Here is a 17,970-nt window from a genome sequence, read left to right as displayed (position 1 = left end):
ACACAATGCACAAAGAAGGATATTTTGTGCTGTTTTGGTTGCTTTCATGTGTGTGAAAAACACGGGAGCTTTGGCTTCTTCCTTGAACTGGTCCCCTAGAGACATTTCCCAGCATTGAAAAGGGTGACGCATCCCTGTGGTTGGTATTGGGGATTCCAGCACTTTTTCTGTGTAGCAATCCCAAGGATTTATCAAGTTCAGCTTTTGTAGCATCACCATGACATGAACTTACAGGAGTATGTGGGGTGACCAGCACATTCGGGTCTCAATGGGAAGAGACTCCTCGCTGCCTTTCCTTGTGTTGTAAGAGCAAAATCATCTTTTCATGAGAGCAAGGAAGTTTCTTTACTACATGGACCCGGGCAACATTACATCTCCCCTAACATGCTATAGAGTAAAGCTCTGTCTTAATAAACAATCTTCTCCTAAGTAATGTGTTATTTTGGGGGGCTGCAGATGCCAAACTCATGCCTCCCATAACCCACATATCATCCAAAAACGGGTTCTGTCCATGGGACCTATGCACATCATGGCCAATTGCTCCATCCAGCTCTAATGCACACATTAATATTGATCCAGCACCAAGTTCTCTAACGGGAAAGAACTGAAAAAGAAAAAACCTGTTATCTTGAGAAACCTTCCGAACGGTCTCCTTTCATTACAGCAGAGAGTTATTAGGGCAGATGGCCGAGGTGATACCACTTGACCCGTCGATGCTAACTCAGGGGGAGCGTCATTAATAAGGTGGCTGGAGATAGGGAGGAAGCACGGGACGTGTCCAGGAGCCAATGGCACGGACAAAGATGAAAAACTCTCCTCGTGCTTTGAAACACTCGTCACCAAGGCAAGCAGATGAGCTTTAAAGGRTCACGCGCATCCACGTTCGCTCCAACTTTGGGAGGAAAGCGGGTCCTTAGTTCCCGAATTTAAGAGTGAATGATTTAATTTGCTCTAATTAAAAATAAAAAAGTRCTGTATTTCTTTCTGCCACGGCCACAGCTGCAATGGCTCAGGTCTGAAAGCTGCCGTCTGGCAGAAAACCAGCCCTCGCTGCGGATCAGCTCGTGGCCTCGTTCCAAGAGAAATTTGGGTTTCGTTTGCCCAAGATGGGATTCCAGATTGTCAGCCGAGCATGGCCAAGAAGTGGCGAGCGCTCAGGAGCTTCCGCAGGCCCTGCACCGGGCACAACCGACCCCAGCAATTTTTTCCAGATGTTTGGGGGAATCCAAGGCTTTGCAAGAGGGATGGTGATGCTTCCGCTTCCTTGCTCCGCTGGCYTTGTGGCTTGTTGGAATGCACAGGAAAGTGGGAGAGTGGAGTCCCTGATTTCTTTAACCTTTTCTGCCCCTCCTTGCCATCCCCAATGCCAATTTTACTGGATCTTAAAAATAAGCATTGCTCTTCTCTGTGGCACAGAACTCTAGCCCTTGTTCTGCAAACCTGAGCTGATTTTATTCCTTCCTCGCTGGTTTTGATCCAGCAGCTGCTGGTTTTCTGCAATACCAAGCAGGTAAAATATGAGAAGCACCTTGGGATGGGAGAGAGGTACAAATGTAGGAAATACTGCAGTGAGACGCTCTACCAGAACAGCTSTTTGACTAGATGCTGGGCAAAAATACTTAACAAATACATATTTATTTTAGTAAACGTGTATGCAGTGTATATGTATGTAATTTCTTTACTGCCATTTCTAGTCACTTCCCTTTGACTTTATTGACTATCATATATATCCTTTTATCCTCATTTTTTAACATAAAAATGTTTTATAATGCTATCTTTAAAGTCAGTGTGAACAAGCCTGGTTTTTCCAAGTGTTTGGATTTGGCTGTGCTTTTAATCTTATGGCCTAGGCAGAGGCATACGCTAAATCCCGGGTTTGAAGTGCAGTGCTTGGTTTAACACTTTTTAAATTATTATTTGTTTTAACACTTTTAAAATTATTATTATTATTATTTAAAATGGAAACAAACTCTCAGTTGGCAAACACTGTTGAACRACTTTGTTCATTTGTTCAATTCCGAGGGAATTGCTCAGCAGCAAGCAGGGCTGCATGACATCTACTTACRCCGAATTCTTCATCCCCTCCAAAGAGGTGAGAAGAGCTGATTTCTGCAGCAGTTCAGACCCACATCGAAACCCGGGTTTTGTTTTTTCCCAGAGCAGGTGCGGGCTCAGTCCRCAGCAATTTCTCAGTTATACTCTAACTTTACTTTTTAAAACGTTTAATGTCAGTGCCCAGCCAGGCAAAACCAAACTCCCTAACATTTCTGTTTTTCACGGACGGCTAAGACTTTATCCCCGGGCAAAGTCTTCTCTCTGGGCTGGCTGCTGTAAATCCTCCGGGCCCTGGCAAAAGCCAGAGTTGCTAGCTCATTTTACTTAATTTGTGATGCTGGCAAGATTTGTGCTGCAGCCCAGGGCTCTTGACTCAACTCTCTTAAATCAGAGCATTGACACATTACAGTAAAGAAAGACCAACACAGAAAACCTGACAACAAAAACCTCAAAAAGAGATATTTAAGAAAGATGCTATTCTAAAAAGCTTTAAAAAGTGTTGGCGTTGCGTTATAGTTTCTGTGTTTGCTCTTTTAAAATTATCTAAATTTATTCATTAAAAAGGTCTTTTTTTTTTTAATACACTATCATCATAAACGGTTTGTATCCCATCTTCCATTCGAGAACCTTAGGGCACTCAATATCCTTCCTCCAGAACCCTCCTGGACAAAATGTCATGCATTTTTACAGGTGGATAAACAAGAACAGAGGGTGAAGTGGAAGGGCCTCATCTCCACAGGAATGTTAACCAGCCTGAGTGTAATGATGTAATTACAACCAGTATAAATGTGCCTATATTACTCCAGTGGGGAACTTCTTATTCCAAGCTAAGAATCCCCTTTTTCTGCCTAGATAATTCCATTTTGGAAGTGAGAAAGTGTATCCAAACGGATAAAGTGCTTGACTGCAGTTCGGGAGATCAGAGGTTCTCTTATTCTCAAACCTGCCATGGATTTACTGGGAGATCTCAAGTGATTTTTCTCCTTCCGCTGTGCCATAGCATCACACATGTAAGGCTGAAGAGGGTGGTATATGTGGAAAAGAATAATGTTATATTATGATTAAACAAGCAACAGAGCAACTATACAGGTGATGCCCACATGTCATTGAAGCAGCTGATGTCTGACGTCCACACTATGTGGACATTTCATGGTTTATTTTCAGCTGTCTCATAGGCTGAAGTGGGGTGTTCCTATATAATTAAAAGAGAAAACCTCATTATGTAGCAAGCTCTTAAGACACTACTAGAATCTGGTAGGATCCTTTCTCATTGGTTTGATGTTGTCCTGCAGTGGGGGAATCTGTCATTTGTAATGCTGTTTGTTGAACACAGAAGTCTCACTTTTCATTGAAACAGACCAGTAAGAAGCTGTTGGGTGGCCAGTTACCTCTTATGAACGCTTGCTCTGATACATGTTTCTGTAAAACTCCTTTTTTGATTATCCTAATGCCTTTTTTTGATGATGWTGTTTGTTACAGAAGAGGAAGAGGAGCAGGTACCTACCGATGGAGGAACATCTGCAGAAGCCATGCAGGTGCCACTCGAAGAAGAGGGAGATATGGAAGAGGATGAGGCGATTAATGATGAGAACTACCTGAGCAAAAGACCGTTAGAAAGTCCTGATGCTGAGGAATTTCCACCTATGAAACGACCCAAAGTAGCTGTTTCTAAAGGGGACACCTTGGACGGGGCTTTGGAGCCACGTGAGCCTCTCAGTTCCATAAATGCTCAAAAAGTGCCACCAATGCTTTCGCCTGTTCATGTTCAAGATAGCACAGATTTAGCCCCTCCTTCACCAGAACCACCAATGTTGGCTCCCATTGCAAAATCACAACTGCCAACCCCCAAAGCAGCAGAGACAAARCCGTTCACACCCAAAACAAAGTCCAAAACGAGTTCTCCAGGACAGAAGACAAAATCACCCAAAACTACTCCCTCGCCAGTGGTTAGTGGAAGTCCCATATGTTCACCAAAAACTGGATCCAAAGAAAAAAAGTCACCAGGCCGCGCCAAGAGCCCCAAAAGTCCTAAAAGTCCAAAGGCTCCTACTCATGTTCCACAAGCACCTGTCAAACCTGAAACGCCCAATAGAACCCCTCTGGCTGCATTAAGTGACAAAATAGGAAAAGAAAACATTCAGGTAAAACAGGCGCAGACACCACCAGAGCCTGTCACCAAGCCAAGCATTGAAAACCAGCCTAAGAAAGTACCAGTGATGGACAAGACAATTGATGATTCAATTGATGCTGTGATTGCTCGTGCCTGTGCAGAACGGGAGCCTGATCCCTTTGAGTTTTCCTCTGGTTCCGAATCAGAAGGGGAAATTTTTACCAGTCCTAAAAGACTTTCTATTTCCGAGACTACAACTCCTAAACCGTCTGTTTCTGCCAATAACTCGAGTAAGGCAGGATCGACACCAGTACCTCCTTCAGGTGGGACTTCAAGTTCAGACATTTCATGGACAATGGATGACTCAATCGATGAGGTCATTCGGAAAGCAAACATGGGGACACCTTCTAATCCACCTACCAACTTCACTTATTTCTCTTCTCCTTCTGCCTCACCGCCAACTCCAGAACCTCTTCTCAAAGTGTATGAGGAGAAAACTAAGATGGCTTCATCAGTAGAAGTGAAAAAGAAGCTGAAAAAAGAACTGAGAACAAAAATGAAGAAGAAAGAAAAACAAAAGGAAAAAGACAAAGAGAAAAGCAAGGAGAAAAGCAAGGAGAAAGAGAAAAGCAAGGAGAAGGAAAAAGAGAAGGAAGGAAATAAGGAAGGGAAATTTCAGTGGAAGGAACTTCTTAAAGATGATGATCTTGATCCCTATAAATTCAAACTAAAGGACTTTGAGGATGCTGACACAAAAGTTAAGTTGAAAGATGGCAACACCAAAAAAGAGAGGGAGAAACATAAAGATAAAAAGAAAGAGAAGGAGAAAGGCAAAAAAGACAAGGATAAGAAAGACAAGGAGAAACTTAAAGATAAAGGTAAAGAAGATAAGATAAAGCCTCCATCAGCACCTCTTGTGTTACCTCCCAAAGAAATGTCTTTGCCGTTGTTCAGCACACCAGCTGCCATGAGGCTTCCCAGCATGTTACCTTCCTTGTCTCCAATGCTCCCTGAAAAACTGTTTGAGGACAAAGAGAAACCAAAAGAAAAGAAGAAGGACAAAAAAGAGAAGAAGAAAAAGAAGGAAAGGGAGAAAGACAAAGAAAAGGAAAAGAAGGAAAAGGAAAAGGAGAGGAAGGAGAGAGAAAAGAAAGAGAAAGAAAAAGAGAAACACAAACACGAAAAAGTAAGTTGTTTCAGATGAGCTGAGAGAGATCTTTAGTTTAAAAAGTGCACATGTATTCCTTTACTGGCTCCTAAGTGTTATTTAAAAGCTTTAAAAAGGTCTGTGATTAAAGCAGGGGATTTTGTCTGTTTTGGGGGAATTTTTTTTAATAACAGCTTAAAGGGAAAAGTCCATYACATATTGGCCTACCTCTTTGAGTGATGAAGCAGTGTCAGTTTTGCGATTTTTAAATTTGAGATTGTCTTAGCTTGGGGATTTTGTTTTGTTTTTAACCTGACATTTCCCATTTTCCACATCTCATTTTTCACGCAAAAAAAAAAAGCTGATTCTTAGATTCAACTGTTGTTGAGTCTCCAGCTCTTTAAACAAGTGCTGCAGTGAACTGGTTTTGTTCTGCAGATTTACACTGGTGGGACCATCAACCAGATGCCTTTCATGTAAACGTCGATTTTTGTTTCCAATAACCTTGTAGAAAAGCCCATAGAGGTCTTTACCAACTGGATGTAAATGAGAGGAGGAATAATGACTTTGGTCATTATTGGTTGCTATTGACAAATTAACTACTACTATTAACTACCACTATTAACTACTATGTTACTACTAAGGCAGAAAAGAGGTATTTCAAGCTCACCAGTTATCTCAGATTTTCAACACAGCTACTGTATCCTCTGTTAGCAAGACCACCGCCTTGTTGCTCCAATTTGTTTAAATTTGTTTTCAGTCTACAGTCTACATTCATGGTCTAAATGATCAATGTGCCCTTTTGTTTTGAGCATTTAGCTTCAGAGAATGAAAGGTGAGACCTGGTTTTCAAATGGGTTGAGCTCCTTCAGCTCCTGTAGCTCTTGCTGATTTACATCGGTCAAAGACAATTTCTTCTTTCCAATATCACCTAATCTTGAGAATGTATTTAATATATAAGAAATGGAACCAGCATATTTGCACATTATCAGATTAGAAATCCCATTAGAAACTGCTCTCCTAATTCAGGGTTTGCACTAATTCTTTGTCACTTCTCCTTATGATATGCGTTAAATTGTTTTTTTAAAAAAATGAAAGAAGAAAAGAGATTGTCTTTATATGTGATAACCTTGGATACAGGATTTCCTAAATCTGTATTCTTAGCATTAGGAAGCACTACTTAAATTCCAGCTTTGCCAAGATGCTCTTTGTGTCCTGCTTTGAGCGTAATAGTTAATACAAGCTCAGACTTGGGATTTTCCTCACTTTCCTTTTTCACCACGGCACGAGACTGCATCCTGCTGTGCTGCCTGCTCAAATTGTACCTAGCTGCTGGCTTAAAAACTTAAAATATTCTTTAATTTGGTTAGTTCTTTGAATGCAGAATCTACGGGATCTGGAGAACACTGTGGATAAATTGGTGATCARTGGGGTCAGAGTCTATCTGCCCATRTTAATTAAATGTCTGGGCTTTAGGCTATGGCAGCACCGTACTGTGGATTCCTCCTTTTACTTTTATGGCAGGTCTCTGTGCTCCCCTCGTGCCCAAGATGTTTTGTCAGTATTTTGCTGAGAATTTCTGCAGAAATTTCTTTTAAAAGAGCATAGAAAATAGAGACAATAAGCTGCTTGCCTTTTGTACATTTGATTTTGTGTATCTGTGAATCTCTGCATCTAATTTCCTTTAGAGCAATGTAAGAGATGCGCAAACAAATACGAACAGTTAAAGCTTCAGTGTAGCCTGAACATATTATATATATTAGGGAAGGAGTTCAACAGCAATAAAAACTTGGACAAATTAAATTGACAAAGCTGCCCATTACCTTGGCAAAATGTCCCTGTCAAAAGATAAACTTTAAAGCTAGAATGCATGAAAGAGTCCCCAGATAGAATTAAAATTTAAACTGATTCTTGATAGATAAGCTTTTTTTAAATCCACCTCTTTGCTGCAAGTCAGGATTTTAAAAATAAATTTCGCCTTTAAATCTCTTGAGCGATTTTCATTTTTTGCAAGGCCGCACTGCTGGTGTCCTGGAAAAATGGAGAGTTAGAGCTTTATCAGTTGGTGCCCTGAGGTATGTGGCAAAGAAGCTAAATCCTTGAAGATTAGCAAAAAAAATGCAGCACATGGCAATAAGGGGCTTATATGACTACTAGTATTAGTTCAGGTGAAAGAAGTATTGCTTATACATAAAACTGGACAAATCCACTGACAATGTATTTTTAGTTAGCTACAAAGGAGTCTTATATTGCTGGACTTTACCTCTTTGGTGATTTGGGAAGCTTAGTAATCCACTGTAAATGCTCTTCTGCTGGCCCCAATTCCCAGTATTACTCCAGAATGCCTCTCTTTCATTTTAACCCCTAAAAGTACATGTTTCCTTAATTTAGCTTTTAAATCACACAATGACTTACTTAGCCGACAGTTGTGCTGTAAGAGCCAACGATGGAGTTGCCGTTCGGATGTTTTACCTTCCACGACAGGCCCGTTTCAGAGACCTACGTGCAACCATGAAGATGAGTTCCGAGTCTCCCTACAGTTTCAGCTGTGGATTTCTGTTATAAAATACCRTATTTGTTACATCGTGTGGCTGTTAGCATATTTTAAACTGCTAACTCAAGAGAAGAATCAGGTTTTGAGTATAGTTATACTGCATATATAATTATATTTTAACTATATGACTGTATATCTGCGTATATATATTTAAGCATCCTATTGCAGAATTAAGTTCGTTATAGTGTTTTTCCTATCCTTGTGCTAAAGGAAKCTGCCCTTACCCGTGAATCAAAATTATATCACTATGCCAGCCTTCCTGCAACTTGTCTTTAGCCAAGGGTTAAAGAGGCCTCCAAAGACCTGCACTTAGCGTATGAGGTTAAGCTCCTCAGTGTTGCTTCCTACACAGACTTTCTCCATCCATGCAGAAGACTGAGCTATCCAAAATACAACTGTGAGTGACCCTCTTGTGTCAAAAAAGATTTAGATCTGTTGTGGAGCCTGGATTTCCTCTCCCAGCAGACTGTGATTTTACTATCTACCCATAAAGAAGCCTTCTGTATCCTCTCCTTCTGCCAAATGAGGCCACACCACCACAACTGAGAACATCTTGGTGGTATTGTAATGAGAGGACCAGTGTTGTGGGTGCCTTCCTGTGCTGTGTGCTGGCAGTTAAGCAGCAGTCCTTGTCCTAGCAAGTTTTATATTCTAAGCAGATACTACAAAAAGAGGAGAAACGTGCAGGGAGGGATGAGATGACCTGTGCAGAGCCTCCTGTACCCAAGGTACAATTTTGTATCTCTACCCGGTGAACAACACTACAGTTTAAGATGCCTGGAAAGCAGTTAAGAGACATATTGAGGGAAAGTGGGAGTGAAATCGTTCCAGGCATTAGGAGCTCCAGAGGAAGAAAAAAAAATGCAGCACTTCAGAGGAATGACATTAAAAAAATGTGTAATATCAACAGAAGAGCAGAGCGAGGCCTGTGAAGCAGGACTAAAAGCATATGTATGGAGAGCTTTACTGATTAACTATATCAGACCAGAAATTTCTCGCAGATTGCAGATCTTCTTTCAGAGGAATAGGTATCTCCATGTGTAAAGCTAAAATTCTTCGAATGCAATGCATGGCAAAGTTTTTTTTCATTGCCCATACCAAATGACAAATTACTTAGTGTATGCATGTTATTTTTGCCCCTCTAAAATCCCAGAGCAGATTCAGCTGATTTTGATTCAAAGGGCTCATAGCACATTTGTGTGATAAATCTGGGAAATACTTGTATTTTAACCTCAGCAAAAAATCTGCAAACACAGATGGACACCTGTCGAGTTTGAGTACTAATGACAAAGCACTTTGTGTCATCATTAAGAAACATGCTTAACTTTTTTTGTGTATCTAGACAAAAATGAAAACGTTAAGACTTGATAAAAAAAAGTGTGCAAGTGAACACAAATAGTGAAAATTTCACAAAGTGAAGTGTCAGGTTATCTTTTTAATGTAGAATCCATATTTTTTTGTTTTGTATGGTTAGGAACTCCCAGCAAACTGTGCCAGTATGTGCTGCGACGTGCAGCGTGAGTGAGCAGTGATTAAGTTCGTCATCAGGTTGTGTCATTAATCCAGGATGCTCTTTGGTTAACTGTGTAAATGCTTTTATGTAATTAACTAATTTTGGAAGTGCATTTGGAGTCTTTGATTGGTGAATGTGTTCCCTCGTGCAGATAAAGGTGGAACCAGTTGTTCCAGCTCCATCCCCAGTTATTCCTCGGCTGACGTTAAGAGTGGGTGCAGGCCAAGACAAGATGTAAGTACAAATGCATCAGCAAGGTATATGCTTTTCACAGTTTGTCACCTATTGCATACTTATTTCCAGTGGGAAATACTTAAAAATTAATGACAAATAACATTCATACAGCTATGAGATCTCTTGAGCATTCTCATGAAAGCTCAGGCCAGTAGAAACCTGATAAGAGATTTTGCATTTTATGTTCTGTTCTCCAAATAGGTCCCATCATCTGTCCATCCTACCACATTTGCACTCATGCCCTTCTAGAGATGCCATATAGACGAGTGTGCTGCCTGCAGTGCATTTAGTGAGGCTAAGGGACAGTTATCTGTAGTGTAACCTGCAGCTAAGTTTCATAATACTCCTCAGCTAACAGTTGTTTTATGCTCTAAAGCGTAACAGCTGAAATGCCTTTATACACATCTCTTTTATTGTGACTGGTGATGATTATTCATTAATGTACTTAACACATTTTAAATCTGTTTGTTCATTAGCTCGCTAATTATTGGGTGCCTTTGTACAAATAATAGTTACTTTGTATTGCGTGAGCATTAAGTAGGATGATCCTATACTAAGATCATGCAGCGTAAACAGGTGGCTAGAGGAGCTGGGGAAACTGTGCATCGCTGCCATTTTTTAGGCTGGCCCTGCATTATATACAAAAGTTGCCTTTTAATCAGATTTTTCAAGACTTTATTAATTGCACAGAGCTGCTTTCATATCTGACGGTAAAGTTGAGCACCGAGTAAGATTTTTCTTTTGTATTTATTGAATTAAATATTCTAACATCATTGCATCTCTTTTATATCTATTCTAAATTAAATCTCCTAATCACTGCTTTATAAGTTAAATTGTATTTTCAGCCATTATTCTATTTTTCTTTGCACTACTCTTTCCCCAGGAAGTATCTGTGAGTTATATTGGTTTGAAGTTGCTACAAGAATTAAGATATTTTTGGCTTTCTGTGGACCTCCCCCTGAAAAAAAATGTCAGAGTTTTTGGTGTTCTCACCATGCTCTTCAACCTTTTCTGCTTTCTCCCTTTCACATAATTTGCACGTGATTAAAATTTTTGTGCATCATGTCGCTGTATGAACCCTCTTGGGCTCTCCAAGCCACTGTCACTCCTGCACTTGATTCCAAGTGCTCAGCAGGGCAGGACATCCCTTTAAAGCCTACAAATCTAGTTGCCTTACAGAGAAGATAAGGCAACTTCTAACCTCTTCAGGGATTGTGCAAAGAATTATAAAGGAAAAAATAATGGCCACATTTTCAAGTCAGAACTTCTAAATTAAAACATAAGAGCCATATTTTGGCATCTCAAAGCCAACACTGCCTTGCCTCTTGTCTCACCCAAGTCTTCCCAGCACTCAAGTACATTTTGTAAAGGGCCTTCAAACTCTATCTCCTCGTTGCATATCACAGGAGTATCTCATCTTTTCATTTTTATGTTCAAGCATTGTGATGATTGTGAAGAGGACAAGCATGGCATTGAGACAAAGCATTGCATACTCTCTATGAGGGTTTCCCTGTATGCGCGTAAAGGACCATGAAGTTAGATCAGTGTTTAAGATAAAATTTTGGTAACATTTGTGTAACCCACCCACTGCCAGTGGTACAGGTGTGGACCACTGAAGCAATGCCATAAGCTTTTGCTACCTGAATTTTAAGTTACTAGTTCAAAGACTATGTAAGCTCATCAACCTTTTAAGTATCTCTTAAGAAGCTGGCACAAAAGCTGTGCTTTTGTCATGTTTTATATTAAGGAAGATTTACACCCATGCTGCATCAAGATTCATGATGAAGTCCTGCCTATATCTTGGTTTTCATGTGGGAATGGTGTATTTTCATTAGCACACCTCTGGAGTTTGGACAAGCATGGGATTATTTAAAACTACTACGAAGAGGTGTGAGAAAAATGTTTTCTGATGATAGAAATTAATGAGTAAAAGAATACATGGAATATTGAATTATTTTGATTTCCTGCATTAAGGGGAAGGGCTCTTTAGAAGATTTGGGAGCTACTAAAATACCTGTATAGTTGGAAGGGACTCTGTATAAAACATAGAACTACCTAGAGATACTGGTGAGGCCACAAAGTATTTCAGGTACGTGAAGAAAAGGTATCAGTTGGTAGAAATAGAAATTCAGATCACAGCAGAAATACGGTGCGATGCAGGTTTACTCAATGCAGCAGTCCTGGGGGAAATTCTTTTGCTCTATAGCRAACAGTTCATTCCCCATCAATTTGTTCTCAGCTTCTCTGCTGGGACCAACCTCCAATGTACAAATCACTGCCATTTTTTGCAGGGAATTCTACTTTATTGTTTCTGTGAATACAACTGAATATTGATTCTCAGTTCAAAGCAGTCTCTGTATTTCAGCTTGTCCAATTCCTACAACACACACTGCTTTGAAAAATCCAGCTGTTAATAATATTAGGTTAATGGACATGAAAATGTAGCTGTTGCTGAAGGAGAGAGAGAACAATATTGGAAAAACTATTGTATTTCAGCTTTTCTTGTGAGTATTTTAAATGCACAGAAAAACAAACAGAAAGTAGATTATAATCAAAGCATTTCCATCTTAGTTGTAAACAATTACATCAATACTTGCATGGATGCCACATTAGAAGAAATTTACTGGATTCCATTCTAATGCAATTAGAGCTAATTTTGTTCTTTAAATGAATAAAAGGTCAGCTAGTAAATCTAGTTTATCTCAAGTCCAGGCTTCAATAAATTGTTTTATTTAATTTGTTGTAAAAGATCTTATCCTTAATGGGCCTAGCTCTTATTAGTTTGCTTGGGTTCTAAAATATTTATGGCCACCTTTTTAGATATGATTTGAATGATATGTCAGAAGGGTTTTTCACTGTTTTTTCCCCCTCCAGTGTTATCAAGGTATAAGATTGCTAACTGAGTTAGCAAAGGAAGGCACTGAAGATGTTATCTTTTTTTCTTCTTCTTCTTGTTTTTTAAACAACTGCATGAACTTTTAAATCATCTGCAAATCATGAGCAGAATTTAACTTCAAAACTTCTTAACTAGTTTAACTCCTGTTCAATTGTTTCTTGATTTCTTTTTGTCTGGGTAGTTTTCCTAAACATCATCATGTTTCATATACCTAGGGTTTATAGAAGCATATCTGCTGATGAGGCATTGACGTTCTGGCTGCTAATGCACTTCCGCTAAAATACGTGCTGTAATTATTTGATACTTGTGATAATGTTTTTCTGTATTTAAATATAGTTTTTAAGGAAAAAAGTGCACAACTCCAGACACGAATGTCAGACCATGAAGCAGAGTATCGCTCGCTGGTCGTTGCTTCAGTGCTTCTGTGGCTCGGAAGCAGGATAGAGGCGTCTGTGAAATCAGGTCTCTAAACTTTATCTTAAAACGTCAGGATTTTGCTCCAGACTTACTGCATTGTATCACAGCTCTGCCATCAGTAGGGAGCCTGGAAGCCAGACGTGAGCGGAGGATAGATAGGTATTTTAAGTGTTTGACTTGTAAATCTGACCTGCCACTCTGATGAATTTGCCTCTTGTCTTAGGTATTTTTAAAGTGATTTTATGTGTGACTATCCCAAAAGAAGCAGTTTGCACATACATCTGCATATGTAGTCTATAAAAATGTATATTAAATAACCTATGGATTTTAAAATCAAATCCTATAAGGATTAAAGGATATAAGGGKTTTTTTTTAATTTATTCAGATATTTCATTAACTTCACTAATGCTTTTTACCACTTTCTGGAAAACTACCAGTGCAGGGCCCTGGCTTATGTTCTTCTGGAGACTCATTCTGCTGCGTGATGTCCCCATCACAAAAGCCACCAACGTAACTAGCAGTGGTTGACATCCATTGTAGGGAATCTCAAAGCAGAAGACTGAGTGGCAACAGAGACCAAATTACTCTGTGACCACTGGATGCAATCTGCCTGGGGAGCATTGGTGCCCTTGAAGTGTATTTCAGGGAGCATGAAGAGAAGAGAACTTGTCCTATCATCTCCTGTGTCACTAGGCTGAATTTTTCTGATCATACAAGAAGCTTCCATGGCAGTGAGGTGCACATCAGGCACCTTTTTATAAACTGCCAAAATGGCACATCCTTAACAAAGTGAAAGCCTGAAGGGAAAAGCAGCCTGAGAAGACACCTGAGTCTGAAGACAGCCCTACCTGAAACACAGCTGGGCTCCTGGAGGTGTTTATTTTCCATAAATCAGCTGCATTTGCTCATTATTGCTACTCGTTCAAGAATTCGTTTTTTTTAGGTGCAACCACAGCTATGCAACAGAATTCCAGTAGAAGTTAGGGGTGTTTTTTCATACTTTCTGAAATTCTATAAAACTTTATCATCTATCCTGCAGCCTACAGGGTACCACTAAGTTTATTATAAGGTAATGTTCTCCAAAAGTGGATACTTAAAATATGAATATTCTACTTTCAGTAAGGCCAGTTTTCCAAGGCTTGAGCTGTAAACACTCAGGAAATAAATTCTTCTTGGGAAAAGAAAACTATATACTCAATATCAGAATTTTGAAAGGCAAGGGAACCAAAGAAGGAGAGAGGAAAAGACAGCAGCAAATCTGTGGAGACATTTGTTGTTGATTTGGTTAAAGACAAGAAGTTATGGGAGGCAAGAGCTGTGTTGGCGTCTGAGCCCACTGGGGAGCTGTAGCTGCTGCTCTAACATGAATATGTATTATTTGAAAAGTGCTCAAGCCCTCTGGGAATTTTGGGGGGGGAAAAAAAACAACAACAAAAAAAGCTAGATATGTAAGATAGGACATATTGCTCTTAGCTTCAATTAAACTAGAATTTTGTCCTCTTATTTTTCAAGAATGCATCTCATTTTTATGGTAACACCTCTGATGGGAACTCATGGACTTGTTTGTCTGTTTGTTTGTTTTAATAAAGGATTGTTTGCTTAAGGATAAAAAAAAAAAAGTGCCAAGAAACTTTTGAACTTAGGGTGCTATTTAGTCRTGAGTGTATTCAGATAATTTCAATACCGTCCTAATGGTATCGTTTGCCCACAACAGCTGAATAATATTGTTCATTTAGCATCCTGAGTAGGCACAGCCATCATTTGCCTCTAGTTTTGATTGTCTCTGTGTGGCCAGGGAGGAGAAGGGTTGTCTTTTTATTGACTTGTCAAGCCATAGGTTGGCATCACCGGCCAAGTAGCTCGTGACCCATTCCATTTATTTCACTGTTTTGTGGTGGGGAAACAGGTAAAGGGATCCTGCTGGAAACCCCTCCTTCTGGACGTTTTTTAATGAATAAGAGCAGTGTTTGTAGCAGTTAAGGCACCGTGACCGAATCCTCGCGAAGACGTAATGCAAGCAGCATGGGGCTATTGTGGGACACAGCTGTGGGCGGTGTGGGTTACCCTGCGAGAAGTTGCTTATTCAACAGAAAGCTCTGGAGGAGAACTTACTGTGGAATTAAATAGGAGATGGAGGGGGGAAAAAAGTGATACTTCAGGGAAAAAAAAAAGTAGAAGGGTAAACCGCTGTTTGGGAAAATTAAACAATAGAGTCCGGGCAGCAAAAGTCTGTGTTTATTGCAGCACTAATGGGTATCCCAATTATTTTACAGCACTTAGGAGCCAGGGACTGTGTGAACTGCGTGTTAATAGAACTAGCCTTCTGGGGGTCGATCCAGCTTTTTATGGTAGAACAGCAAAGATCGTGTAATGGTTAAATCATTTTTTTTGATATGATCAATGGACCACCTAAGTGAGGAGACAGAGGGATGAAAAATGATCTTTCCCCTCCGCAAGCCKACGGAGGTGTGCTCCAGGAATGCCAGTGATCTTCACTGCTTTCATAAATCTTTGTATGGATCTGCTTGCGTGTATTTATACATACACACATTTTTTCTGTTCCATAATCTTTAAATTATAAGAGCTGGAGGACTGATTTTTAATGCCTTTTTAAATGCAGAATGCATATGCATTTTAATGAAGATATTGTCTCGGGTATGATTCATATCCCGTTCCTGATTGTTCTTTTTGCGTATAACATATTGGCCCCGATCCTGCAGTAAAATCCCCTTGTGTGGTCTCATACATATCCAAAAGTCCTGTTGATTTTGGTGGAGGTTCCGCAGCCTCTCCCTTGCTGCAGGACTATAGCTTTTATGTTAAAAAAAAAAGAGAGTATCATATCACTTTTGTCAAAATATGCAAATAACCATTTTTTGTTTAAATTTCTAGTTTCTTAAAATATTTTTCTTTCTTGAATGTGAGTTATTTCCAAAGTTATTTAGTTATTTAGTTATTAGCTTTTCTCTCTCTCTTTTTTTTTTTAATTACACAAGCCATCCCAACTAATTATTCATCCTGTTTATGGTAGGTGGTAGTCTGTGGCAAGGTATTTTCATTTTGCTGCTGGCCACATTGGGTGATGACTCCAAAGGGAATCCATTAAAAGGCTTGAGTCATTAGAAAACAAAACAACTTGCTGTGAGATTCTTTGATTTTGCTGCTTATTGCTCAAGAGTAAAAAAATTGTATATTATATATTGCCGTTAAAAAAGAGAGAGAGAGAGAGAGAAACACTTCAGACAGGTTTAGACACATAACTGCTTCAGCAAAATGCTTGTGTAAATGGGCATGAGCAGCAGCCCTTTGTAGCACAACAGAAACTCATCAAAAATACATGACAAATATGTGCAAAAGAATTGAATGTAGATGGATATTTGCTGTAAGAAACATGTTTGCCTGGGCAGAAGATGACTCTTGTAGAAAGTCACTGATTTGTTATTGTCTTTGAGTGTGCTTCTTTTTTATTATTCTTTTACGGAGGGTTTAAACAAAAGTGAGTAGCCTTCRTAGAGCCAACGATTCACACTGTAGTTGTGGAGTTTTAGACGTGGACAAGAGGGCCATGGAGTAGAAATCATCAGTAGATATAGCACAAAAAGGGTGTCCTACTTAAAAGACCTTGCAGTCAAGTATAGTCATCAGGTGAGCAATTGACCGGGTACTGAACCTCCAAGTTCTGAACCTGAACTTGCTTGTTTTTTACCAAAACATGTCTCCGTAACATGTGAGAAGTTAGAGATCTCTAAACCCATCCTRACATTCTTTTCCAGTAGCTTAATGAGCTTCTTTATGCTCACTAGTTCCCCTTAAAGAGGACCGGTTTATAAAACAAACTCGTAGAACATCTACCTTGTGYTGTTTGCCAAAACGAATCTCAGAAAAGGGCAGTTTGAAATGAACACGTAGGAGAAAGTTTGCAGAGACCTCATTGGCGTCAACGTGTTTTACCAGCTTCTGGTGTTGCTGTTAAGAGCTTAGCACAAGGGAATAAGGTGAGGTGGTTTTCCAGCCTAAGTTCTGAGCGCCTTGTTATTGATGATAACAAAGAAAAGAAGATGAAAGATAGCAGGACGCCACGCTACCAGCTCAGTTTTGTTTTGTCAGACAGGCGATGAACCATCTGATGCTGTAGGTCAGGATGGTGAGAAAAAGGGAGATGGAGAGAGCGATCTGGGAGTCCGCAGCAGAAAAGGTGTCTGTGGTTGTTAGGCGAAAAAGCCTGGGATAAGAGATGCAGAGGAAGGAGACCAAGGGCAGAGCTCTGTTTCAGTTAAAATAAGGGAAAGATAAACAGCAGAAAACCTGTAATGCAATTGCAAGAGCACAAATGCTTTTTAAACTGAAGGAGCAGCGTTGGAAGCAGGAGAGGAGTTTGTAGGAAATGACTGCAGAGTGAGTTGTGGGAACAGCTCCTTCAAAAGAGGTGTTGGGAGTTGTACTTCTAGGAGAAAAGGACTGTTTGCCTTGAAGTCGCAACTTCTTTGCTAAAGAACGTGGAGCTGAAGTCAGGCTTGCCTGAAGTCAAGTTGAACTAAATGCTGCAAAGGGTGTTGGGCAAATAAGCAAAGAAGGCTTAGAGGAGATGAAGGATAATACAAGTCCCAACCAAGAACAGAAAGAATCCTTTCCCTCTCCTCCGAAGTTTGTTCTCCCCTTTAAGTGAAAACTGAGACAGGGTGGATAAGAGCAGTGGATTTCAGGGGGTGGAAATCACTCCAGTGGATCAGGAAGTGAAATACAGGGAGCTTGAGGCACCAAAATGGAGGAATCACCTAACGTTCTTCTCAAATTCTGAAAAAAAAGATAGCTCATGAGTTAGCAAGTTCAGTGACAATTGTGTTTTTAATTATTTTAAATATCGGTGTTTGCGAAACCCCTTTTTAATAACAGAAAATAGTAGTGTCTGTGTTGAAAAAAGGGGGAAAGTATATGGTAAGGATCTGACTCAAAGGAAGACACCAAGTCATATTAAAAATTTCGTCACAGTAAGAGATGTCATTTGTTGACAGTAAGGTTGAAAGGTCATGTCAGTACCAATGTG

At 39.8% G+C, this 17,970-nt stretch overlaps 1 protein-coding gene across 1 annotated transcript in view; it reads left to right on the top strand.

The window, feature by feature from the left end:
- The window catches only part of TAF3 (TATA-box binding protein associated factor 3), a 98,691-nt gene that overhangs the window by 70,104 nt on the left and 10,617 nt on the right, over positions 1-17,970 (top strand). Inside the window, exons 3-4 of the mRNA XM_026052452.1 lie at positions 3,535-5,351; positions 9,531-9,613. Of these exons, the coding sequence (XP_025908237.1) occupies positions 3,535-5,351; positions 9,531-9,613 (1,900 nt within the window). The remainder of the gene's footprint in view (positions 1-3,534; positions 5,352-9,530; positions 9,614-17,970) is intronic.

The sequence above is a fragment of the Nothoprocta perdicaria genome, unplaced genomic scaffold, assembly GCF_003342845.1.
Source record: "Nothoprocta perdicaria isolate Ctin4 unplaced genomic scaffold, notPer1 scaffold_89, whole genome shotgun sequence".
Classification (NCBI taxonomy): Eukaryota; Metazoa; Chordata; class Aves; order Tinamiformes; family Tinamidae; genus Nothoprocta; species Nothoprocta perdicaria.
Note: the sequence above shows the minus strand (reverse complement) of the source record. Positions and strands in the feature narration are given on the sequence as shown.